This window comes from Corvus kubaryi, unplaced genomic scaffold (assembly GCF_017639235.1).
Source record: "Corvus kubaryi isolate FWS band 111438036 unplaced genomic scaffold, C.kubaryi_AGA036_p1.0 37354, whole genome shotgun sequence".
Lineage (NCBI taxonomy): Eukaryota > Metazoa > Chordata > Aves > Passeriformes > Corvidae > Corvus > Corvus kubaryi.
The window spans coordinates 9832699-9859568 of NW_024581116.1; the positions used below are offsets into that span (position 1 = coordinate 9832699).

The 26870-nt window shown below is 37.5% G+C and overlaps 1 protein-coding gene across 10 annotated transcripts in view; it reads left to right on the top strand.

Moving 5' to 3' along the window:
- Positions 1-26870, top strand: part of CYRIA (CYFIP related Rac1 interactor A) — a 54767-nt gene that overhangs the window by 23839 nt on the left and 4058 nt on the right. For 4 of the 10 annotated variants that reach the window (XM_042032937.1, XM_042032941.1, XM_042032938.1 and 1 more), the window contains 8 exons: positions 12721-12800; positions 20344-20465; positions 21352-21457; positions 22484-22620; positions 22705-22782; positions 23058-23174; positions 23269-23348; positions 24847-24973. In XM_042032937.1, coding sequence (XP_041888871.1) covers positions 12728-12800; positions 20344-20465; positions 21352-21457; positions 22484-22620; positions 22705-22782; positions 23058-23174; positions 23269-23348; positions 24847-24973 — 840 coding nt within the window. In that variant the 5' untranslated portion in view covers positions 12721-12727. Of the gene's footprint in view, positions 1-10133; positions 10651-12454; positions 12535-12720; positions 12801-20343; positions 20466-21351; positions 21458-22483; positions 22621-22704; positions 22783-23057; positions 23175-23268; positions 23349-24846; positions 24974-26870 lie in introns of those variants that run through there. The other 6 variants (XM_042032943.1, XM_042032935.1, XM_042032936.1 and 3 more) reach the window with 6 other exon arrangements.

Genomic DNA, 26870 nt, shown 5'->3' on the forward strand with positions numbered 1-26870 from the left:
GGATGGTAATAGAATACACTGCAACCCAGGACATTATCCACCCCTTACCCTGATAATCTTCAATCACTAAGTATTTTTTACCTAATCTTTCAGGCTTTTCTGAAGTTTTAATTTATGCTGTTTTTATTAGTAAATCAGCTGAATAATTTGCATCTAAAATAGTAATTGGCTCAGAGGAGAATAAACCAAAATTCAGCTTCCAGACATATTTTAGTGCTGTATTACAGGCTGTTTAAATTAATGGTGAAGTTTGCACGACAATACAAAGACTTTTGTTGGCTTGTGTAACAATATTTTTTATAAAATTTCTTATCTTCCATTTGTTTACAGTGAAATTAGGAATAATTGCAGGGTTTTGTCTGCCTTCTGCCATCCTCCAGTGAACTCATGACATCTTAAGTCATGAGCTAAGAGGAACCTGAGCTGTAGGACTCTTTCTAATGCAGCTGAAGTCACCCAGGCGTTCCACCTGCCCATAGATGGCTTTCAGTCACCAAACAGAAAGCTTTGGTTGAGTCAATGAGTTTAATGTTTTGATTTTGTTACAGTTTTAATCTTGATGTATCTGACATTTTTTTCTGTAATAAGCAGCCAGTTCCCAGTTCTTGGTTAAAGAAGCTCATTTGCAAGTCCCTGTGTACATGCATACAGTGGGTGTTTGCATGTCTGCGTGTATAGTTTTTATAAAATTTAAGTTTTTCAACAAAGTTTTAAAATATTTTTACATTTCCTATTTAAATAGTTGTTTATAATTTGAAATTTTCTCAGAAACTAATGAATGTTGCCTTTTCAGGGATTTGTTTATTTTAGATGTGACTTCTGTCACTTCCAATGTGAATGGCAAGTTAGTTACAAGTGAAAATGAAACAAGGTTATGCAAAAGTAAAATTTTAAATTTTGCTCTAAACCTAAATATAGTGTATTTTTCTATAGTTCCTAATTCTAAAAGGCATGATTTGCCTTTGAAACAGGATTCAGCAAAGGCAGTAAGAAAGTCTTGGATGTGACTGCTTCCTTCCATTTTTGATAGCAGGTAAACTGGCATTTTAAAATTAGAGATGTCATCCCGTGTATCTTTTAGTCAGACTACAAAACCATTTCTTCTTTCTCAACTTCTAGGCTGCTCCTTAACTTCAAAAGAAGTAATGTTATTCCATACTGCTTGAGAAAGTGTAAATAAAACCAGTGTTCCTGTACAGATGGAGAAGACAGGATTGGTGCCAGAGCTGATGTGGCATGTGGCAGATGCTGGGCGGGGATGCCCTGCTGAGAACCCTCACCAGCCTCAGGATCTCGCTGTGCTAAGCCTGAGCAGCTCCCATGTGCTGTTCAGTGTTTGAGTGAAAGTGACACTAATGATAATTTCAGATGCAGCCACAGTTACTTTTAAGCTAAATTCTGAATTTCAGCAGGAAGAAAGGGAAAGCAATACAATTTGGTTTTTAATATTTGTATTAGTTCTGAAATGTGGTCATTATATTATTGTCTGAATTAGTTTGGGTTTTGCTTGAGCTGTAAGAGTAGAAGAGAAGGTCACCCACTGGTAAAGGAGCTGGAGCCCATGCAGAAATCCAGGCTGACTGTGCAGAGGGAATTGGTGCTGTTGGGCTGATCTCAACTGGTGTGAGGGCTCTGTGGCCTTTACTTAGGTGGGAAGGTAGACTATGGAAACAGCCAGGGAACTGGTGCACCTCATTTGTGAGAAAAGGCTGAGGGAGCTGAGCCTGTTTAGCCTGGAGAGGAGAAAACCTGAGTGTAGGCTCCATCAATGTGTGTAGAAGGAGGGGTGTCAAGAGGGTGGACCCGGCTCTGCTCGGTGGTGCCCAGCAGTAGCTCAAGAGGCAATGGCAGAAACTGATGCCCAGGAAGTTCCACCTGAACATGAGGAAGAACTTCCTTGTACGGGTGCTCGAGCAGTGGAGCAGATCGCCCGGAGGGGCTGCGGATTGCACGGAGGGGCTGTGGATTGCCCGGCGGGGCTGCGGATTGCTCGGGGAGCCTGTGGGTTGCCCGGAGGGGCTGCGGATTGCTCGGGGAGCCTGTGGGTTGCCCGGAGGGGCTGTGGGTTGATCTCCCCCGCTGGAGCTGAAGCCCGGGGCGCTGCGGTGGCGGCCGTGCGGCAGCAGGGGGTGCTCCCGCGCCGCCCCGTCCCGCGCTCCCCGATCGGGCGCGCTCCGCTTTCCCTGGCTCATGGATAATGGATAATGAGCCTCTGCAGGCTCGTGCATCCCCCAGGACAGGGAACAAACTGGCATAAGTGGGCCTTGGACCGGCCGCCATCCGCACTGGTCAGTCAGCAAAAAATACATACATACAGGAAAGTGAGAGTAGGGTATAGAGTCACTACGGTGCATCAATTTTACTGTCTTAATAAAAAGTTATTGTGCAAATTTCATTACTATACTAGGAATAGCTTCCAGGAGTGATTAGAATTAATTACTGCAGAGCTTGCCAGGGTCACTACATGCTTTCAATTTTCATTTACACTTACAAGAAATCTAAGTTTTAATTAAAAGGATGGTTTTAATTCTGCACCATCCATAGCAGTCCTTCCCTGTTTGTCATTTTAGGCAAATAGTAGACTTGTTAATATACCCCAAAAAAGTTGCAGTGGTTTTAGCAGCTCATGTTGAGGCGAAAAGCTTGTTTGCCAATCAATGTAAGTAAAACATATTATTTGAAAATAGATTTACTAGGGAACGTGCTTCTTAAAGTATTAGGCACAATGCAAAATTAAGAATCTCTTTGTGTTTGCATCATTAAGAGGGGTAATGTGCTTGCCTATTAACACAATTTTCAAGGCAGGCTCTTTTGCAGAAAAATGTCATGCACCCTTTCTGCCCTGTATGTCTTAATGAATTGAGTCTTTAATTTGAAAGTATGTGCACTAACAAAATGCTGTCAGAAGGATTAAAAAAATTACACTGAGGTAATTAAGAAAAAAGGAAGAGTTTTGTTGAAATTCATACTTTTCAGTAATTCCTGCATACTTAAAGGTTAGACTAATGTTTTGGAGAAAACCTCTTATTGTTCAATATTCAGTCTCCTCATCCCTTAACTTGACTGTGAGAGCAGTCATTGAAAAATTCCAGAGTTTAGCAACTTTCTAACCTGCCTTATGTTTAATTTATAGTCCAGTATAATGATTAAATATTTTCTTCTCAGTCTTTCTGCTTACCAGTCTATCTGCATTTTTGGGATTGATTTGCTTTTTTCCTTGAGTTGAATAATTTACATTTGTATTTATGGAATGTCTTCTGGATAGTATCTCCAGCTTATTAAAGTATTTTGAATTATGACCCTATTTTCCAAAATATTTTAATTCCCTTCTAGCCTAGTGCGTATTTTAAAAGGGTATTTTCTTCTTCTTTGCCTGTTAGTAATTAAAAGTATTGAACAAAACCAGATCTATACAACCGTTACTGTTTAAAAATACTGTTGTCTTTTTTTTGGCCAGTAAACTTCTGACAGCTGCTTTTTCAGGTTTTCAGTGTTCTAGCAAATTTATGGTAGTAAATAACATTTTCTCGTTCCTCATCTCTAGTGCTTTGTCAAAGCTCCCTCTATTTCTTCAATTCTGCCCTATGCTTATACAGGTATATTGATTTCTGAGCCTCTGTTTTATCTTTCTTGTCCATCAGAATAACCTGTTGTGTATTGTCTTAACTGCTGAGCTTTCTGCACTCCCTTATCCCTTAAATCAACTTGCCAAGAGACCTGTCCTTCCAGGTACCTGAGATTACTGAAACTGCTTTTGTAAAATCAGTTTAATTTGCTGTTTTCTCCTTGTTTAGTAACCTCCTCTCTTTTTAATTTCTCTTGTATTTTCATCCTTATATTCAGTTATTTCTCTCCATAACTACCATAAAAGTAAAAAATAGCCTCTAGAAATGGCATTACTTACTCCAGAAGCCTGTGCAGATACATGGTTAATTAATCCTCCTGAAGCTTCTTGCCCCATTCTGTCACTCATACACCTCCATACTTCAGCAGAGCCTTCTTAAACACTTTCCTAGGTTAGGTGGTCTCTCAGGTTGCTGTTTTGGGATGTTACCTGTTGTTTCTTTTTTTCCGTTTCCCAGACACACATAGAAGTTTTACTTTTTTTCTGAAATCTTGAATACATTTTTAAAATATACATTATCCTCCAGTTTATTTACAGTGGTTTTTGGTTTTTTTTTCCTAATGGAACTCTTGCTATTTCCATCAGCAGCCTTGCAACAGCCTTGTAATAGGTCAGCAAGTTTTCTTATTTTTGTAATGAGATATTAAATAAGACCACTATGACACAAATGGAAATATTTTAAACTAAAAGCAGCAAATCCCTAGAAAGATCCACATTTCATCTTTAATTCCTCAAATCTTGAGCTATTGGTAAATATTGTCAGCCATATCTGTCTTACTTCCACTAATGTCAATATCTTTGATTGAATTAATTGTCTGTTTAGTATTTTAAGATGTTCTTTCACTTCTCTCCCCTTTCCTAGGAAACAATACTTGTAAAGACTGTTTCAGATCCATATCTTACAGACTCTTACCCTCCAAACCATAAATACAAAATGGCAAAATGCATTATATCCTACATACTGACACATTCAGAACAGATTGCTAGGAAATACACACTAAGAAATCCAGCCCCTGTGGGATTTATGTTTGACTTACTGAAATTAGGTGTACTGTTTTGGCATTTATGTATTAAAATGAGAAGTAGAATAGAAAGAGAAGAAAGCTAGCATGCAAAGACTTAACTCCTGTTATCAACTGGCACGATAAGTAACTGGAAAATAAAATCACTCTGAGGAAAGTTTTTACCATAGTTGTCCAGAGAACTAGAGTATGATGGTTTTCATCTTGCTTCTCAGACACATGCATTGGATTTTTTGTGAGTATAATAAAAATGCTCTGTGTGGCATAGTCATAAGGCTGAATAATTGAATAATCAGCAGTCATTTACAGGCAGAAAGGACCAGGAACATTTTTTTTCTTTTTCTGAATTTCTATCCAAGAGTCATGTTTCTGATTCTATGTCTAAGAACTTACCTGATGTCGCATACATTTTTCACTCATTATACTCACAAGTGTTGAAACCAGGTAACTTCTCAAATGTTCAAATCATTAGATTGCCAAAACTGAGTGTGTTCTAAGATGGCTTATATCCTTTCTCACTATGAATTTGGTGAGAGATGATGAGGACAAGAAAACTTTGAAGAGGAAGATGATGGTGTGGCTCTCTTGCAAGAGGTTGGAGGAACTAGGTCAAACTCCACTTGGAACAAAATACAGTGGTTTTATTTTGAAAGAAGAAACACTCAAACTAGCCAAACCTGACATGTATCTTTTAAAAGTGTCTCCCTGCTGTGAAAATTGATGAGAGGCTCCATTTATTGTGTACAGAGTAATTATGTCTTTGGTTTGTGTAACACATCTGTGCAGGCAATGCCATATTCAGACTAGCTTACTGTAGTTACTCTACACTCAGGCAGAAGGATCAAAGTGCAACAGTGCTTTTTTAAAGTCAAATATAATTTTACTCTAATTACTTAATTGGATTCCATTCTACATTTTTGTTGGTGGTTTTTTGTTTGTCTGGTTTGTGTTCTGTTTTGTTTTTTATTATGACCTATGAATCAAAATCCAGATATTTTGGTTGTGCCTGGTTTTTGTTCTTTCATGACGGCTGCTCTGACATTATATACTTTAAAAATATACAGGAGTTCAAAGTAAATTCAGGTGTGGGGGTTGGCATATAGAAAAATCCCCCCGTTGGATACCTTTTAGGTTCATCTAAGGTAATTTTTTCTTTTACCTTTTAATTTTAGAGAGACTGCAAGCCAAGCTCTAATCCTTGGGGCTACAGGTACTAATGTTGGCCAACTCTTTAAACATTTTATGATTAGTGAAAAACATATTTGTCATTACAAAGCATTTATTAATTCCATGTAACTTGCATCACTTTTTTTTGTAGGTTTTAATTGTCAATTAAAACCTACAATCTGCATATCAGCAGCAAAAGCTCTTAGCTGGAAGTGTTCCTTAGCTAGGAATTTTAATAAAATGGTTGTTCAAAGAGGGAATGATTCTTTTATCTTGAGTTACTTTCACCTTGAGCGACTTTATTCTCTTATTCCACTCCTCCGTTCTTTATAGCTATTTTCTGGCTTTGAGTTTTGTTGGAGTTTCTTTTTGTCTGTTTATACTTCACCTGCCTATGGAATGTGTGGCACTGATTTTCCTTTGCTTGCGTATAGGTTGCCACTTGGTGGACTTTATGTATGTTATTTATGTTATGAAAACCTTATAAATACAGTGTTTAGAGGCCAGCATTGGGGATAATTTATTTTTTCTGGAAAATGAATATAGCTTGCTTTCTGAAAAGAATTTGGTTATGTTTTTCTCTTATCTCTGCCTTTCTAGAGAATACTTTACATACTTCATTACCAAATATCTTTGGGGGTTTTGCACAATTAGCACCTCAAACACAAATGTATGACTAATTTTATTTTTTTTCTTAGTATAACAATACATTTTTTAACTTATTTCTAGAATGAAGTCCATAGAGGAATAATACCATTTTTAAAAACTAACTGTATTTGCACAACTGAGACTATTAAAGTATCAGTTGTTATATTTTTCTTCATCGATGCAACTGCAGTTTATAAGATTTAAACACTTAGCAGTAAAACAACTGAAGATAATAATACCATATCCATGCAAATATCCTCATTTATAAGAAAATTGAAGTGATTATTAAAAAGAAACCTACTGTGGAATTTGATGGGAAGAAGTAATAGAAACAGAGAATCGTTTAGGTTGGACAAGACCTCCAAGTTCATTGAGTCCAGCTGTTGACCTGATCCTGCCAAATCCACCATGTCCCTAAGCATGACATCTATGAGTCTTTTAAATACCTCCAGAGATGGTGACTCTTCCACTTCCTGGGTCAGCCTGTGCAAGTGTTTGACAGCCCTCTCAGAGAACAAATGTTTCCTAATAGCCAATCTAAACCTCCCTGGTGCAACTTGTGGCCATTTCCTCTTGTCTTACTTCTCTGCCCTGGTCCTGCTGGCCACGCTATTGCTGATATAGGCCAGGTGCCATTGGCCTTGTTGGCCACCTGGGCACACCTGGCTCATGTTCAGCCACAGTTGACCAACACCTCCAGATCCTTTTGCTCTTGGTCACTTTCCAGCCACTCTTCCCCAGGCTTTAGCACTGCAGGGGTTGTTGTGAGCCAAGGGCAGGACCTGGCACTTGGCCTTGTGCAACCTCCTACAAGTGGCCTTGGCCGATCAATGCAGCCTGTCCAGATCCCTCTGCAGACCTTTCCTGCTCTCCAGCAGATCAACACTCCCACTCAACCTGGTGTCATCTGACACTGAACTGAATGAGAGTGCAATCAATCACAGAATCATTTAGGTTGGAAAAGAGCTCCAAGGTTATTGAGTCCAACCTTTGGCTGAACACCATCAGGCCGACTAGAGCATGGCACTAAGTGCCATCTCCAGTTTGTTGAACACTGCCAGGGGTGGTGACTCCACCACCTCCTGGGCCAGTCTGTTCCTATGTTTAACCACTTTTTCCATGAAGAAATCCTTCCTGGTATCCAACCTGAGCCTTCACTGGTGCAATTGGAGGCCATATCCTCTCGTCCTGTCACCAGTTGCCTGGGGAAAGAGACCAACCCCCGTCTGGCTACAACCTCTTTTCAGGCGGCTGTAGAGCGTGATAAGGTCTCCCCTGAGCCTCCTTTTCTCCAGGCTAATCACCTCCAGCTCCCTCAGCTGCTCCTCATCAGACTTGTGCCCCAGACCCTTCACCAGCTCCATTTCCCTTCTCTGGACACGCTCCAGCTCCTCAATGTCTTTCTTGTAGTAAGGGGCCCAAAACTAGACACAGCACTTGGGATGTGGCCTCACCACTGCAAATCCTCTTGTCCAGATCACTGGTAAGTGTTAAATGGGACTGGCCCCAGTACTTAGCCCTGGAGAACACCACTGGTGTCCAGCCACCATCTGGATGTAACTCCATTCACCACCACTCTGTTCCAGACAGTTTTTCAGCCAGTGCCTGGTGCACCTGTCCAAGCCATGAGCAGCCAGTTTCTCCAAGATAATTTTTTGAGTCTTGCACTTTTGCTGTTTCCTTACAAGCACCTGAACCAACTGTATGAGTGAATATCAGAAAGACTTGGAATCATGCTTTTGATCTGAGAGATCTTGATATTGCTCAGATGCTGGTATATTTTTGAAACCACAATTAATTATTCATGGAGGAAGGTCGGTTCCAGTGCTTTAATGATGCTGATGTGCTTAGTACATTTCCCTCAGACTGTGGACTGGATACCTCCTGTCTCTGCCCACTTAGGTGTGCCACTAGAAGTTATCATTCTGAATCATCCATTGCCACTCCTGAGCTTGGGAGCCTCTGTTTCTCCTGATACTCCCAGTGGAGTGAAAACACGTACAGCCCTGCTTTCGTTAGGATGATCTAAATGAGTTTAAGCAGTAGGTACTTGCTGATCCAGCTCATTTTGACAAAAGCCTTTCAGACCATGTTTATGTGAGCAGGCAGATTTAGGAAATATTATCTGGCAGAGGAGTACTGGTGAGCTGCAAAGGCTTGAGCTGGTGAATCTGTCCTTCACTAACACAATGTTTTAAAGCTTTGACTCTCTGTTAGATCTTCAGTGTACTGCAGTGCTGCTGATGGTGTTGAATTGATACTGATTAAATTAGTCCTGTAAGAGAAGAAATCAGTCAGTACTTCTCTAGCAATTTGTATAGTACTTTAGCTGTCATTAGAAAGTGGTGCAAAACTTCACACTTGAAAATTGTGTAGTTGCTTAAAACAGTGTGTAAGTAAAGATTTTAAAGAAGAGTTGAATAACATGATATTTAGTTGTGAACATTCAGTGTTCAGTTAATAATACTGAGTTTGGGAACACTTACTAAATTTTCAGAAGTGGATTTAAGTATATAATAAATATATTTCAGTATACTTTCAGGATATGTTTGTAAAATCCATGGCAGATTTGTAGGGTTGAATTCTGATTTGTTTTGGGGGGGGGATAGTATTTTATATATCACAGCTCAAAAATAAACTGATTGCTTTAGTGGGGTAGAAGGAGTTTATTTTCTCATACACGGTAATACCTCTAGAATGTTGAAACTAAATCAGTGAAATTTTAGGAACACAGTTATGTGTTGGAAAACCAACCTGTGATATTTTGTTCAAAGCTAAGATTTTTAAACATGCTACTGGAAAATGGTAAATAAAATTAAAAATGCTAAATGTGCTTTCCTGTTCATTGCTGGGTTATGGTTTATTTATGTCTATGGGCTACTAATTAAGTGATGAGCATCAAAAATCAAGCAATGAGCTTTAAAATGTCAACAGTAGCTTAAAAGCTATTTTCTGTATGCTTATGTAATATCTTAGGGTAAGCTTTAATGGTTTAGAAAGCAATAGCGAAAAACAAAATGCAAACATCATTTTCAACATGTGATAATTTTAAAAGCATAGTTAAAAGTTGAAATTTTAAGGGATTTAGACACTAAAGAGACGCAGCTAGCATTTAGTGTTGCGGCATCAGCAATATTTTTATATATGCATTGAATCTCAGTTCAGCATTTAAACTGATTTTACAGTAAGTAAAATAAAATGCTTTCCAGTTTAATGAAATAGAATTTTATGCTCTTCTGTTAAACCTTTGTGATTTGCTTCTGTACCTCAGCTGTTATTTGCATTTCTCCTGCAACCACAGTATATATATCGACCTGCTCAGAGTGTGTGCCATTAGTTACTTTGAAATCTCATTAAAATTATCCTGGAGGTGACTTTCAGTTCCTGAGGTTTGGAGTATGTTATTAGAGTTTTTAAGGAAAGACAGTTTGAAAGAGCCAAGTACTGGGAAGCAGCAAGCTATGCAGAATTAAATAATTCAGTTTGAGGCAAAGATTTGTGTTTATTAGCACTTCCTTTAAGGTGAAGTTTGGCCCTTTAATTCGGAATTAAAAACTTAGTGTTGAATAATGAGTTACACTTGAAAGTGAAAATTTCTTGGAACCAGGTATTGCTTTTAGTTTGTTTTTTTAGGAAACCATAAAGAAATTACATAAAATCATAAATAATTAAAACATGTTTAGCCACTGCCTGAGTCATATTTTCTAGATGTTGATGTTGAATATGACTATTTTTGGGGTTGATGTGCGTTGAAAATAGATGGTGTCAAACCAGAGCCTTGAGGATCACTGGAAAATGCTGCCTGCATGAACACGTGTACATAAGTTTGTGGTAGGGTTCTGTTTCATACTTGTGACCTGAATAGCTGGATCAGTTTCTACACAGGGATTGAAGGAGAGGGAATAAAGTGAAAAACAAGCTAGGAACTACAACAAAAGTTCCGGTACAATACTCAGAAATCTCCCAAGCCGAGATGTGCTGTACTTGTGTAAGAAGGATCAGAGGCAGAGCTTGGGCACATGACCTCAAGCTACTCAATGCAAATGAGGGAGCGTATCCTCAGGTTTTTGGCACAAAGGGTTCCTCGCTGTTCGAAGCATGCTATCAGCTAAACCAGTTCTGGATGCAGTGCAAGCTTTGGCAGTAGAAGAAATGCTTGGATACTCTCTGAAGATTGAAGGCGATGAGGTAAGTTGTGGCTTAGAAAGAGTTGAAAGTGAAGAATCCAAGCTGAGTCAGTCATTTAGATTGTGATAGTATTACATAATATAACTTTATCTTTCAAGGTTATGAAAAGGAAAATAAGTGTGTGTACGTTACCGTGTTTCTTCTCGCTGATGCTGATAAAATGTACTATACCAGTGTGATGAAGATGTTAAATTATTGAAGATACAAGTTTTAACACTGCATAAAATCTATTTTGCTCTGTTTGCATGTTTTTCCCCTATCTAGGCTAATCAGAAAGTCAAACTCAGTTTATAAGGTGCTGATCTTGTTCAGAAAGTAAAAGTGTAAATATTTTTCCAGCATATAATGAATGTAACTTTATGAACAATGGAAAATGTTTCTTTATGTTTCAATTTTGTATATGCAAGATGTTGCTAATTACAAAGGGCTTGACAGTCTGCTGACTGGATTTGTTCTGGAGAGAAAATTTTGAAGTATTAAATGCAAAACAAAGCCATTTATTTATCAAAAGCCTTGCTTACATGAAACTGCATGTTCTGAACAGATTATTGATTAAATTTATATCATTTTATGGTATGACTGTGGCTGCTTTGAAATCTCCAAGCCTCACATTACTTTCCTAGGTTTTCCTGATGTAGAAATACATCCTTTATATGCACATAGAAATTAGGGTTGATGGTACTTTTCCTACTGTAATACTTGTGGGAAAACTTGAAAAAAGCTTTGTCTCCTCATGTGGAGTATCAGCCATGTACATGCTTAGAATAATTTTTTATGATCTGATCTCTTAAGTGGGAAGAGATTTAAACTGAATCGCAGATGAACATCAGATGTGAGCCCCAAGAGCCGTGGTTTAGAGTAATGAGAATATTTCTCTTTGAGGCAAAAATCAGTTTTCAATCTGTGTTTTAAATCTAAAATTACATTTTTCTACATCCCTCCAGGCGGATCTCTTTATCCTGATACGTGCTTTTCATGGTTTAATTTTTCTCTCTTCTGAGTAAAAGTTTATGTTTGACCAAGAAAGCTCTACTTTTACATAGTTTTAGAAAAACTTATCTTCATAAGGACTGCACTGGTAAAAAACATTTCTTCAAATCTACTTCCTTTTTATCTTCCATAGAGACTTGCTCTTTGAGAACTGGTCACTTTTCCTCTTGGGAGTTGTTCATAACTTGAAATGCAAAGAATTCCAATATGATAAAAGATAGGAATAACAGATAAAAAGATAGAGTACAAAACTCCCCTTTTTCCTGTCTTTTTTTTTTTTTAATGCATGCTTACATTTTTAAAAGCTAAAAAGCTTTTTAGCTGTCCTTCTTGATAGAATTTTATAGTAATATATTATAAAATCTTACTGATTGGAAATAACTAGATTTTTTTTTTCCCTTATAGTGAGTTATTTTCCTAAAATGACATGGATTTTTTTGCTGAAGATTCTAAGACCTCAGTTTTTACTTTGAAATTATATTCAGTAATCTGGAGTCCAGCAGTTTAGAGAATTTACAAATAGAGATGTAGCTCTGAGTTTGTTTCTCCTGCTAAGTAAATAAACTCATAAATATCTGTTTATACACTGGGATGTTATCCTGATGTTTAAATTCCAATTTGTTGAATAGAATTATTTCAGTGTTTATCTGAGGTCTTCCTCTTTCTGCCCCCATGCGTAAATATCATGACCATCAAAATGTTTCTCTTGGTCCAGAACTTGGCAAAATGTTGAATACATGATGCAGACTGTGTCAAGCCCTTAGCTGTATGAGTTTACATGTATAACTGTTTATGATTTTGTTGCATTTACTAGGTTTGCTGGGATGGGTAATCTTCTTAAGGTCCTTACCAGGGAAATTGAAAACTATCCACATTTTTTCCTGGATTTTGAAAGTAAGTTCAAACAATTACAAGACAATGAGAGAATCTTTTCCCTGACTTAACAGCAAACTGAGGAAAAACTTAAAATCTAAATGCTTACAGTGTGTATTTTCCAGCACAACCAATCTGTCCAAGTCCTTGTCTCTAAAATCATTTGTTCACTCAGGACTGCTTTTCTCTTCCTTTTCTATTTTTCAGGAACCAAATGGGAAATCTTTTAAAAGTTCTCACTTGCACAGAGCTTGATCAGGGGCCAAATTTTTTCCTTGACTTTGAAAGTGAGCAAAGCTTCTTGCCTGGCTTGCCTTCTTTGCTTATTATTTCTTAATAAACTGCATGTGCTTATGCATCATAAAGCAATTCAAAAGGGATTTGCAAACAAATCAAATTACAATTCAGTAGAATACTGCTTTTTGATTTTTGTAAAACCGTACAAAATTACTTCATTCTGAGCAGAGAAAGGTAGATATGCAAGTAAAACCTTATCTTGAATTAAATTCAAAACATTTATGAGCCATTGTTAAATTTACACATGAATAAACTTGTTCTCAACTTTCTTTAACAAATCAGGGCTAAAAAAATTATGATTCTTTCTTGAACGGAAATACATGTTGGAAATAAAAAGCTGAAAAAAAAAAGCAGTGGAGGTGGAACTACTTTTCTGGGATAATAGTTTCTAAAAAGTAGTGAAGTGGTCAAAGTGTATGTGCTTGATTGCATCTCTCTTAATTGCATGGTTATCAGTTTGCAGAACAGTATTTCCCATTCCAGTTTTCTTGCCACATCTATATTTGATTCAAAGCTGTTTTCACTTTTGCTGACTACAGTTTCCCTGCATGTACTTCTAGACACTGTTAGCAAATCCCTTAATATGGGTTTAATCTGTTTTCACTACATACGTGAAAAGCATTTTCTTTGAAGCACTAACAGTGTGTGATGTTTTCTCTCTTAATACCTCTATTCTAAAAAAATAAAGAAAAGCCAAAAGTTTAAAGAAAATCCAGTGTTTTAAAATACTTTCCTTTTGTAGCATGGTTCCAAAGAGCATTTCAGGTGATTATACACATATTTTGTCATCTTGAAATAGTTTTGTTCTTTAATCATTTATTCCTGAATTATTTTTCTGAAAAGAGTAACTGACATTCTGTAAGTGTGTATGTCTGTGTACACTCAGAATCACCACTTCCAGAAGTCATTTAGACACATACTTAAATCTCATGAAATTGCTCAAACCTGCTTGCTTAGGTGAGAGCTAGAATGTATGACTGGAACTGTACACGTACCTTAATCTTCTCATCTAGATCTTAATTACCTCATTATGAAAAAACAGTTTTAAATGATGAGAAAAAGGTTAATTAGTTAGTTTGGGTTTAGGAGAAGGTACCATGAGCCATGGTATCTTCTCTGTCTGTAAAATTTGAAAATTTTACTGTCATCCCAGGATGTCAAACTTATATCCAAACCACCGCCTAAATTTTTTCTACCAAACTTTTGAGGGCCTTGGCAGTGCCCTGTGGCTTTGCCAAGCTATTGTGAAAGTTTTCAGCTGCTCTGAGCTTCCAGGTTTAATCAGCCCTATTGTGTCCTTGTTGGCAAGAATGTGTTCCTGACCCAGGCTGCAGGCTTGGCAGGAAACAGCTGGCCTGGCAGCGGGGAGCCTTGGTAGAGGTGGTGGTGAGAGGGGGAAATACTGAATTTGTTGCCTTGGCAGCGAAGGTTGGTTTTTATTCCAAAAGCATGTGGCCAAGAACTGAATGAAGCCCCCTCTCCCACAGGAGATGCCAGTGGTTAGGGCACACTAGTAAGGCACATCTACCTGGAGAGGAACAAAACTGTCAGCTCCAAATTTCAGGGAGTTTCATGCTCATGAGTGAATGTTTAAAAGTTTTTCTCACAAAATACAGTCCCAGAGGTTTTTAGTGGCAGAAAATCTGTATTGGCTCAAGGGATGTGACTGAAAAGGGCTATGGTTCTGTGCTTTGGTCTCCTTTAGCTCTCCTGCTTTTTTGGTCTCCTGGCCATTGTGAAGTGGAAAAGGACTCTGAATGAGTGAACACGGGTCAGAGTCTGGTGTGGGCTTGCTGGACGTGTGGCCTTCTGTGGCCTGAGCCGTCAGTTCAAGCTCGTGGGTGAACATGATCACTACAGTTGGCTATTCGGAGGATGAGGGGTGTGCTGAGCTGATGTTTTACTGTATTCATTATTTGCATCGGCATATTGCTTTCTAGTCTCTGTGTGCTTTTTCATTAGCTGGCTACAAAAAAAAAAAAAAGAACAAAGAAGTCTGACATCATCTCTTTTCCCCTACTTTTGTGCAGGTGACCACACTGTCAGTTGCAATTCTTTTTAACACCTAAGTTTATTCTTCAATCCAAACTGGAAACCAAGTTTTGTAACTTCATGGTCGTACTTGAAAAAACTTGAATCCAGCATTAGTTTCAGTTTATGCTGTAGAGCAAAAGCAGTTCTGTTTGGTCCCCAGTAATAATTTTAGTTGAGCAGGTACTCTGGGTCTCTGGAGAATAACATTGTCCATGCAGGTGGAAAGGCCTTTTCTTTGAGGGGTATTGCAGACTAAATGCATTCAGCCAAATTATTCTTTTTTAAGGTCTACTGAAAGGTTTACATAAAGAAAAATAATTTCATCCTTCATAGAAAGTGCACCATATTGCTATTTTACACTTGGATCTTAATGGGAATATTTTTAATCAAACTGCTACCTCTTAGGTTTGATTATATACACCACTTACTTTACCTTAATTCCTTCTTAGCTCTCAGTTTGAAAATAATGTTAGGAAAAGTCTGGCAAATCTTGAGAGTCTGGATTTCAGGATTCCATGGCAAATTCTCTTGAATGGATTTTGTCAGTTCAAGAACTGTTTTGTTCTCTAAATTTTGACCTTATTTAAATTAGTTGCAGATAAATGAATTCTGGGTATCTGAGCTCTTTCTGCACAATTTTAAAATTGCTCTTTTTTTGCAGAAAATCTATTGTCAAATTACTGCTGCCTTTTTCAGGCAAAGTAAACAAATAATTCCACATGAATTCTTGGAAGTAATTTAAAAGTGGAGGCAACAATTTATTTCAAATATAAAAGACAAAAGTTTATAGATTATTTGGAGGACATGTCCTTAAGTGACACCTACAGTCCCATCCTCTCCTCAAATACTTTTTCTAGACCTCTCAAATCTTATTGTGAGCAGGTTCTTTTTTTTTTTTTTAAATTTTGGCTAGGTGGACTTGATCCTAGTTAAATCCCTCTCATCCCCTTCACGAATCTTATTTTCTAGGATTCCCTCACATGCCCAGAAAGATTCATGAAATTTTTAGTTATTGCTCATGTATGATTAAAAGGGTCTGTTATTAGAACGTGTCTGGCAGCAGAGCAACTGCCCACTTTTTGTATAATAGGCTATTAATTAATACCCTTTCTGCACAGACAGCAAGGCTGGGGATATAGTTGGGGTCCAGCCTGAGGGAGGGTGCACTCAGTTCCTGAGCTGTGGAGTGTCCTGAGCCAGAAACTGCAGCTCAGTCAGAGAGGTGCTGTGTGTCTATCCCCTGTCTGATGGAGCTGAAGCTGGGCACTGATCTCCCTGGCACAGCACCCTGCCTGGAGCCAGTATTAACAATTTAGTGAGTTTAACTTTATTCCAGCTAGTTTAGAAGGAATGAGATTCAAAAATCCCTTGTAGCCTGGAATGGGTACTGCTTCTATCCAGTACTGGGTGTTCTTTAATGTATGGAGTATAGCAGGTTCTGGTACCCTCTAGAGTGCATTACTCGCTGTAATTGTAATGCCTTTGCTCATTTCTAAGAGTTTTTCTTTTAATTTTTGTCCCAGATTGCCATGGAAAAAAATCATCGTCATGGTGATAAATCTGAAATAGGACTTTAGCATTATGCACTAAATATGTGTACTGCTCTCTAACTTGCTGGCTGATGGAATTATTTGCCACATTCAGCAGTGGACAGGACAAGAAGAGCTGAAAGCAGAGCCCATGAAAGCTCTTGTTTAACTTGCTTTCTTTTGCTATGTTGTTGAGGCCAGAAGGGTATAGTATTTTTATGACAAATATGATTCTACATTCACTGAAGTGAAAGAACTAACCAACCTCAGTGGGAATCTTCTTAATCACCTGAGGGTGGAATAAAGTTCTGAGCTTTTGATCTGCATTTCAGATTCAGAAAGGGAGTGTGAGTTGGAAGTGCTTCTTTTAATACTGTTGTTAGTACTGTTCATAGTACTGTTCTTTCTTCATTAAAATTAATTACTGAGATATTGTTACACTTCATTTGGTATTGGTAAATACCAAATGAACACATCCTTTCTATATTTAGTCTTGTCCTATGAGAATTAATGTTTGACCTACCTAGCAGTTTCTGTGGTTTTTTTCTAATGCACATTTGGTGAAGGATGAGGTAGATACCTTACACTGTTAGGAGGGTTTTCTGAAACAGATGACAGGTATCTTGCTAAGAAAATAATGATGACCCCACTTTCATGCTTCACCATTCACCTGAAATGCTTAATGCATCCACAAATGAATTGTATTGGGTCCAGGTTTCTGCCTGCTCTTTATGAAGTCTGTAGTTCCATACAAAACATGGCATAGACCATGTATAAACGTGAAAGAGAGCATGTGTTCATGGAATGGATGAATTACCATATCCTGATTATTTCTGATGCAGCCAGTGGAAATGTATTTCTCTCCAGAGCTAAAGTTTTCCAGTTTTGCTGGTAGAATCTATATATGGAAGATTCAAGCCTCATCTGACTCATATTAATTTGATACAGGATACAAACATGTAGTTGTTTGGTGTAGGGTTCACATTAGAAACATTTGTCCAAAGGGAGGTAAAAGGGTTCTTCTCTATTTTGTCTTATTAAAGACAGAATACTCTGAATGCTAATCATGAGCACTCTAAAAACTCAGACTTGAAATGCAGTCAGTCTGGCCATTATGGTAACTTGTTACTGAGAGGGCTTGGAGTCACTGTAGGTTAGTCAGTAGCAGTGGTTTCATTTAGAGATGGGCTCAGGTTCCTGAAGCACTTGTTGGTTCTCTGGTGGTGTGGGGATAAGAGGTGAGCACCTCCAAGCAGTGATTCCACACTGTGATTCAGGATTGGCATTTTTTAATTGAGAGCAGAGAAACTAGCTTTGGTTTCATTGGAATAAAAACCAGTTTTAAAAGCCAAAATCTGTCATGAAGAAGTCTCGATTTCTTTTAGTTGCTGTTGCTATTATTGTTGTTGTTGTTGACAGTAAGATGAAATTGTTTTCAAAGTGATCCATTACAGTTATTTTAGCTGACCATTTTTGGCAGGATCTTCTTGTAAAATCCCTTTTGAAACATGGCCATGGTCTTATCAGAACATCTGATTGCATAACTTTTATTTCATAAATAAGATGCATGCTTTTTTTAAAAAAAAAGCCTGAATCATCCTCCCTACCTTTCTTTTTAAGCTAAATACTTCCAACATAAATATAAACTGCATCCGCAAATGCAAGCTAAGCCTGTTGCTCTGGAGCCTTTGCAGTCCTTCTCCTCTCCCTTCCCTTTCTTTCCCTCTTCCACATACCTACCTGCCTCTTGCCCCTTCTTCCCCAGGTGCTGGGATACTACAGAAAGCTCAATGAGTTTCAAATATTCCTCCTTCCACCAACTTCCAAAAGATGAATTCAGAAATTTTGAAAAACGCTTACAATAAAGGGTGTTACTAAAGGCCATTTTGAAGTCCCAAAGTGCTGGGCCATCTATAACATTTACATCCTCCTTATGCACTAGTACTTTTAAAGCAAATAAATTGTAAAAATTAACATAGAAGTACCTTGTAAACCAACAAGGTTAAACAAGATGCTTCAGGTGACCTGCACATGCGAATTTTACATTCATGAACTGCCCTAACAAATTATTTATTCTCTTGTGCTAGTATTCACTCAAAATGTTATTTTCATTAACTAATTTAACTATTAAAATACTGATACTGATTTTTATGTGACTCCTACCTTCCCCTGCTCTGTTGTTGTATGGTATGTAACTGTTTTGCAGGATCTCTTCTTTCGTTCTTAAAGTCAGAAGGGTTTTCTGTTTTGCTTTTTATCACAAGGTGGCAACCGCCTTATGGTGTGTACCTGAGGTTTCTTGCAGCTTGAGGAAAGAACCAGTCTGGAACACTGTAAATTTAATGTGACTGATGGGTCAGTTCAACAGCCATGTCCCAGATGGGATTTTCCTGTGGGGACAGTTTTTTCCTTCTGTGCTCATTTCCCTCACTTCTTGAAGGATAGTGGGATTTTTAGTTACATGAAGTATTTTGGCTATAAAACCCAGCTAAGTTCAGTTTATGTTTATTTTCACTTTTTAAATAAGATAAAGGAAGACTTCCAGAATAAAAGGAAAGTCCAGTCAGTATTACGTGCCCAGTTTTGTTGGACTCATGGTACGCAGGAACTTGGGAAGGGTTTTAAGTACGAGTTGCTTTGGAGCTGCAGACATGTAAATCTCAGCCATTTGTGTCCCATTCATGCAAGGTCCATAGATAACTTGAAACATTTAAATAAATTATCTGAACCTGAAACATCATGGAGAGAATGCCAATTTTCCATACACTCCAGTGTGAACCAGTGCTTTTGTTTCTAATGGGGACTGGGTAAATGAATCCCATTCTGATACATTAGTAGAAAACTTTGTCAGTTTTCTTAAGGAGAGTGAGATGACTAAATAGAAAAAGTATTTTTAATATTTCTTGTCTATTAATGTAGAGATTAATACAGTAGCTTGTCCTAATTGGTGAGCTTTGAACTGAACTTAGCTCGTTGCTTTTAATTCAAACAAGTAGTCTTTAAGTTCTAAGACTCAACTTCAGGGTAGTTTTTTTCTTTCATAAAAATTAACATTCTATCTTTACAAGCTAATACAAATCTAAGGGAAAAAAAATAGTTTTGTCTCTGTAGAAATCTGCTGGGACAATGTCATTGTTCCTTCACATATAGACTGCAATCCCATATATAGGTTATCCAGTCTTTGGTCAGTGCCTGTCATCTTTATGTTTTAAAGCAAAAGAAGACAGGAGAACTCTACCTTGTCTAATGTGTTAGTGTTCTGGGGATAACATCACTCTCTGGTGTCACACTGCTGTGTAAATCCCATAGGAGGAGATTTGAATAGGAAAATTGATCTACTTTCAAATGTCATTTCTCTCAACAATAAAGGTCTACAGGTCACTCACACCCTGAAAACTGATTACTGACAGAGCTGGATTTATTTTAGTGGCATGAATGATCCCTGACATACATGAGGAAAAAATTATTTTTAATAGTACTGTATCTGTGTTTTACAAAAGGAGAAATAAATTACCCTGGTTAAGGAAGCCTGGAGGAAAGTCAAAGTGGAGCAATATCCCACTGCTCCATCCATTGAAAGGCCTGATTTTATCCCCAAGCTGCAAGAAAAGTGAGCAATTTTTTGTGATTGAGCCATGGAGCTAGTGAAAGAGAGGGACTGATGCATTATCCTATTTTCTAATAACATTGCTTTATGATACTGCTGCTCTTTAAAATGCTGCATTTTGAGAAGAGGCATTATGAGCCAGAGCATACAAAAACTGTACTGTTTTTCCTTCCTTGCTATAAAAAGCAGAAGCTTGGATGTTAGCAGAGTGGCAGTATAATTGTATATTTGAAAAAAACTTCATCAGAATGGAGTTACACACAGTTAAGCTGGATGTGGTATTGTTAAGTAGAACTGAGTAATCTTGCCATTTGTACTGCAGCTTCCTTTTGACTTTGTGCATTTTGCTTTTCTCATTCTTAGATGCACAGCCCACGGATGGAGAAAGGGAGGTCTGGAACCAGATCAGTGCAGTTTTACAGGACTCAGAAAGCATGCTTGCAGACCTTCAGGCTTACAAAGGAGCTGGACAAGAAATTAGAGATGTATGTTTGTTAATTACAGTTTTTTTGGAAGCAAAATCAGGCAAAACTCGATATGTTCCCTGCTTCTGTTCTCTGTCCAAGCACATTCTATGAACTCAAATGAATATCTCCTTAAAATTGTATTTATAAAATACGTAACAGATTGTGCATAACATTAAGTATAAAGCTCTAATTTGAAATCATTAAATGATGGCTGTTGGAACTTCTTTCAGGTTTTCTGTTAGTAATTAGTTATTATTTTTCACTTCAAAAAGCACCATTTCATATACCTTGTTTCATGTATCTCATGGCAGAAGTCAAATTTGAGGACATGGAAGAATACTCAGGTGTCAGAAATACATGATACAGATAGTTGTTCTTTTGTGTAAATGGAATAATGAATCCTGGTAAATTATAACTTCACATCCACTTTAGAGGCATCTTATTCTGTGAAACTGGTCCTGAAGTAGAATTTTGAACTGTAACTTAGAATTTTTCTCAGGTGACCAAAACTTTTCCTTCATCAGATTTGCAGATGCTCGTGGTGTGAGCTGTTGGTTACTTAAGAAACTCAGCATATTGAAGATTTCAAAAGCATCAAAACCTGAAAAGAAGGCTACTTTTGCAACCAGTAGTTACATAAAAGGTTTTACCTGATGCTTCTACAATAGTTTTGCTCCCAAAAGAATATGTCAGTGGTTCACTGTAATGAATGATTTTAAAACAGTATGTTACAGGGGTGAGGGAAGGTGAAAAACATGGTATTTTTTGGAATCCTGTGCAATGTAGTTTCTCAGAGTTCTTCCATGATTTACAATACTTTTTAAAATAATGTAGAAAAATTCCAAACCACCTCTTGCTTGTTATTCGTTTATCACAGGTCTTTATGGTAATATTTTCATTTCAGGCAATACAAAATCCCAATGATATCCAGCTGCAAGAAAAAGCATGGAATTCAGTCTGTCCCCTGGTTGTAAGGCTAAAGCGCTTTTACGAGTTTTCACTCAGACTAGGTGAGCCCTGTTTTAGTATGTACGTTTAATAAGTTTTTTATATAAAATGAAAGAGGAAGTTTTGTCTTTCCACAAGCTTTTAAAGAGTTTTAGAGTTAATATTATTTCTGTTTGATATCAACAGACATTTATCTGCAATTGCATTTATCGAGGCATCTCTTTAATCTTAATTTCATAGTTTGTTAGTTTGTCTATATTACCTAAATAGCATACAAGCAAAAAACATGATAAAACTATAATGTTTTTCACTGTTTCCTGCCACTTTTCTGCACTTCACTGGTCCTTGCTGGACTAATGGAATTTATTTTTTGTAATTTGGATCCTTTGGAGTTTTAGAAGGAATGTAAGCCAGTAATAGTTTGAGACTTCTTAAAAGCAGGGATAATGGGGAAAGAGTATCAATAAACTCACAGGGTGAAAATCTAAAGCTGGATGTGTTGTACACTGACTTTGTCATCCCAACAGACACAAAAGGTGATGTAGTTACTTTTTGAATTAGGATTCTGGAATGCAAATATATGTATGAAATGAGAGGGCTCCCAGTGCAAGGGAATTCTTCTACAACGTCCTCTAACTATGTCTTTCACTTTTTGAGTTATGCTAGTAATTACAGGCACAGAAGCTGATTTATATTGCTATCAGTGCCTAAGAGTACACTTTTAGTAACAGAGATGCCAGAATAATCTCTATACTGAGCTGTTCGCTAATTGAGGAAGATGAAAGTGCTGGATATCTGAATGCAAGAAAAATGCTTCCACTAGCATTTTTGATAGGGATCCCAGATAAAGGGTGACAAAAATGGAAAAGAGTTCAGTGATACAAAATGGAGAGAAAATGGCAGAGCCTGAAGAGGGAGGTGTCTTCAATTAATGCTTCTCACTTCAGAATAGTAAGAAAAACCACTTCTGTTATGTCTGTGCATGTTTGGAGGGTTCCCTCCCTTCAAATGCAGTATGTTTAGATATGTAGTTAAAACTTTGTCTTTGTGTGGACTGACTACAATTTGTGCTTCTGATTTTTATTCAGAGAAAGCCCTGCAGAGTTTGCTGGAATCCTTGACATGCCCTCCCTACACTCCAACTCAGCACCTGGAACGGGAACAGGCTCTAGCAAAAGAGTTTGCAGAAATCTTACATTTTACTCTTCGTTTTGATGAACTTAAGGTTAATAAAGTCTTTCAATACATGTTGACTTTTGCTATGTATTTTGAACCAAAACTGATTATTTCCTGTTTTTCTTCCTGGAAGATGAGAAACCCAGCAATTCAGAACGACTTCAGTTATTACAGGCGGACAATAAGTCGCAACAGAATAAACAATATGCATGTAAGTAAATAAACTCTGATGTGCTGCACAAAGTGAGGTATTTATTTATCAGGATGCATTTATGCCATTTGTGGTAAAGTTTTTGCTTTTGATTCAGTAGCTGTCATATTCTCTCCTTCACACTGAGAATTAATCAGCAGTCCGGATGAAGTGATTAGAGAGAACTATTCATGCAACAGTCTGCTTGCTGACATGAACATGTACTGTATCTTTTTCTTGCTGCTGGCAAGATTTTAAAGAGCTTTACTGACTATTTTTTCTCCTGTTTCCATCAGCTAGACATTGAGAATGAAGTGAACAATGAAATGGCCAATAGGATGTCCCTGTTCTATGCAGAGGCCACACCAATGCTGAAAACCCTCAGTAACGCAACAACACATTTTGTGTCAGAAGTACGTAAAGGGGGAGAAAGGTCTAACACAGACATTCTTGATTTTAATTTTAAAAGATAGTTTACTGAACATTGACTTTTTCTTACCCTTCCAGAACAAAACGTTACCAATTGAAAATACAACAGACTGTCTAAGTACTATGGCCAGCGTATGTAAAGTCATGTTGGAAACACCGTAAGTTTTATCTTAAATCTTGGGAGGTTTGTACAACAGAACTTGTACTTTAATTAGTCACCTGGGATAATGCAGTTTTTTCCAAGTGAATTCCTGTATCGTTGCCTTAAGTTGTTACTACTTTTGTATACAAAGCATGACCTGGTATTAGAAAGCCTTGCCTCCTAACCCCCTTATGATATCTTTCATGAATCAGTGCTGAGTTCTGTTGGGGAGAGCTTACATGGTCAGCCTGCATTTCAACAAAAGGTTAAAATATGAGTGTAATAATCTTATGCACTCACAGGCTTCAGTGTCTATGTCTTGTCTAACCAGGGCCAAAGGCTGACTGCTGCCTCCTGCTTTCCCATGGTGCTCAATTATTAGCACACAGAGGGGCAAGATTTTGGCACTTCCAAGCAGCACTTTAGCAAATACACAAGAACTATTTCAAGGATCATTTAAGTAGATCTTTTTTTGTATGCAGCCATCTTATTCTAGATATGAAAAAATTCAGCTGTATGAATTTTCATTCATATAAATGTATTCAGCTGTACAATTGTGTTTGTATCTGCTAGTGTAGATAATAGCCAGTGGGCTATTTTTTTAAAAAATTATTATTTTACTATGCATTTGGTGGAGTATATTTTAGGTTAGATGTCTCTTTGACTGGAAAGCACATACAAGATAGAGTCAAGGTAGTCTTTCTGCCTGTGAGTCATTTGTTCATGGTACCATGTAAAGGGTAGAATTCCTGAGGTTTGTGTTTGTTCATGAAAATTCTGGAGAAGTGTCTGTAGGGATGGGACTCATATCACAATCCTGAGGCATCATAAAAGTAGTAATTGAAAAGTAGCCTTATGACTCAGCTCATTTTTTTGACAAAAGCAGAGAAAAAGAGTTGTGAGTCATCTAAAAGATTATCTGATATTTAATTCTAATTGTGGGATAATCAAGCATTTTCACATCAAAATTTCTGTAGCCTTTAAATCTGTTCATGTTACGATGCTGTGGAAGAATAAAAGTTGAAGTTGTTGTAAACTGAGAGGTTCTACAGTACAGAGAGAGAGAGAGCACAATGACTATTACAATCCTCTTTGGTGAAGCCCTGAACTTCCCAGCTGCTGAACTTAGATCCCACTTAACTATTCCAAAGTAGGAATTTAAGCGAAAACGTAGCTTTCCTTTGAGGTCCCAGCATGTGGTGTTTCTGAGTTTAAACAAGAAGTATGATGTCTCCATTATATTTCCTGAAGTTTTCCCTGAAGCCATCATCACATACATTTTGAGGATCCCAACTGTGCGTGGGTATGACAAGAGGTTTACATCTTTGTACTCTCTAACCATTCTTCTAAGCTGGCAAGGACTTACAGAATTCACAGATATTTAAAGTCTTACTAGTGAGCATCTGCAACCTTAAAATACACCTTTGGTTCAGATTTCATGCACTCACAGTCTAGTTTTTAAAGTTGTCTAGTAAAAGGTCTAGAATGTTTATTTCTTTTGTTCTGTTTTCCAGAGAGTACAGGAGTAGATTCACCAGTGAAGAGACCCTTATGTTCTGCATGAGAGTAATGGTGGGAGTTATTATTCTGTATGATCATGTTCATCCTGTGGGAGCTTTCTCAAAGACATCAAAGATTGATGTAAGAGAGGCCTTTCTTTAAAACTCTGCAGGTTTGATAATACTAGTCTGCAGCTCTTTTTCAGCACAAGCTTACAGCTTGGTATAAATAATTTTAATTACTTCTGAATGGCAAAATTCAGAATTTGTCTTCACCTGTGCACTTTAATACATCAGTTTGTTTGAAAATAAAATAAGGACCAGCTATTTTTATTTTCTTGCACACACAGATAATTTTTCTTTGTTATCTCTGCTTTCTTGCCAACTGTATAGTTAGGCTAAAATAATTTCGTATTACACCTAGCCTGGAATATGTTCTGTGGTCATAGTTTTTTTTAAATCATGTAGTTTATCAGTGCTGAAATGCTCATCTTAGGCAGTAATTCTCTTGTAAATAAGTAGGTATTCAACGCTGTCTCTGCTTTGTCTGAGATCTGCATCAGCAGAACTGAAATGTTACTGTTGTACTGTTGATAATGACCCTTCAGTTTTATCTTTGGCACGGCCAGTCACAGAGAAATCAACATTATTTTTCCATTTGAGGAATTGCAAGCACACATTAAAAGAGTACTCATTTTTTCTACATGTTTTTACAAACTTAAATCTCATGCACCACTTTGTTATTACTTAAAAAGATGCCAAGTCTTTCCCTTTACAAGAGAGCCTGCTACAAAAGAAAAGAAAAAAACATATATTATTGCCCTCCATGACACTGGGTCTTTGTTAGCATTTTGCATCTGCAGATACCAGAATTTTGCCCCATCTCCTCTTTGACTCTGTACAGGGGGAAAGATTTGTCACAACAAGGTGAATAGATTTGCTCAAGGTCATGAAGCAGATAGAGCCTGGGACTTGAATGCAGATTTCTTGACTGCTAGTTCAGTCTCTTGCCTACAGAAGCAACACAAATGAAATTCTGATAGGCCCTAATATACATTGTGTGTACTTTGTTTCTCACATTTATCCTAAAGCCCTGTAATCGTACAGGAGAGTTAGCTAGATGTAAGTGGGAGGCAGGAGATGTGTGACACAGTTTTAAAAAATGACTACGTGGTTCCAAATCTTGATTTGTGTAATTAGTTTAGCAATTTTTCTGTGATTAAAAAAATCTCCTAATGTTTCAAATGATGAGTTTATTTTACTGTGGTAAACAATTCTTTTCTCCAAATTACTCACTTCAGGCATCCAAGCCATTTCAAGAGACTTTCAGGGACCGTGGAGTATATTACCCTTTCCTTACTCTTTCAAGACTGGAGACTGTATTTCAAGCTATTAATTACAGTCTCCTAGCTTAGACATCCTAATTTTTTTAGGGATTCTGATTCTAACAAAAACTAAAAAGAATCATTTGAATTTTTATTCCCTTTGACCTGGTCTGGTCTGATCAGATCTGCTGGGGCAGGTAAACCTGTACTGAGTGATGTGCACTTAGACTTGAGTTTCTCTAAGTTAGACAAAATAACTGTCACTTCAAGGCACATGATACTGGCCTGAGAATCTCATCTGATCTGTTATTTGCAAAGCAAGTTAACACCTTCCAGGTAAAAATGAGCCAGCTGAGCAGTGAGCAGTGTCTGTTGGGCTGGTCACTGTTGAGGATGCTGAGCTACATTTTCTGATTCATTTTTGCTGGCAAATAAGTGGACTTCAATTAAGTATTTCATCATCCATTTCCTTAAAAAGGCAGAAGTGCTCTTTAGCTGAAAAGAAAATCAGACGTGTAGATTTAGCACTCCAGTGTGACTTGGAAAATTAAAGGATTCTGATCTTGACTCGGCCATGTCTTTACCTGTCGCTTTGAATAAGATGGAATTAATCTAGGCTAATTTCTGGATAGCTAGATTAGGATGTCTTCATAGCAATGGGAAGAAAGAAGTACTTCTGGGGCATAATTCATTACATATAAAAATACATTCTGA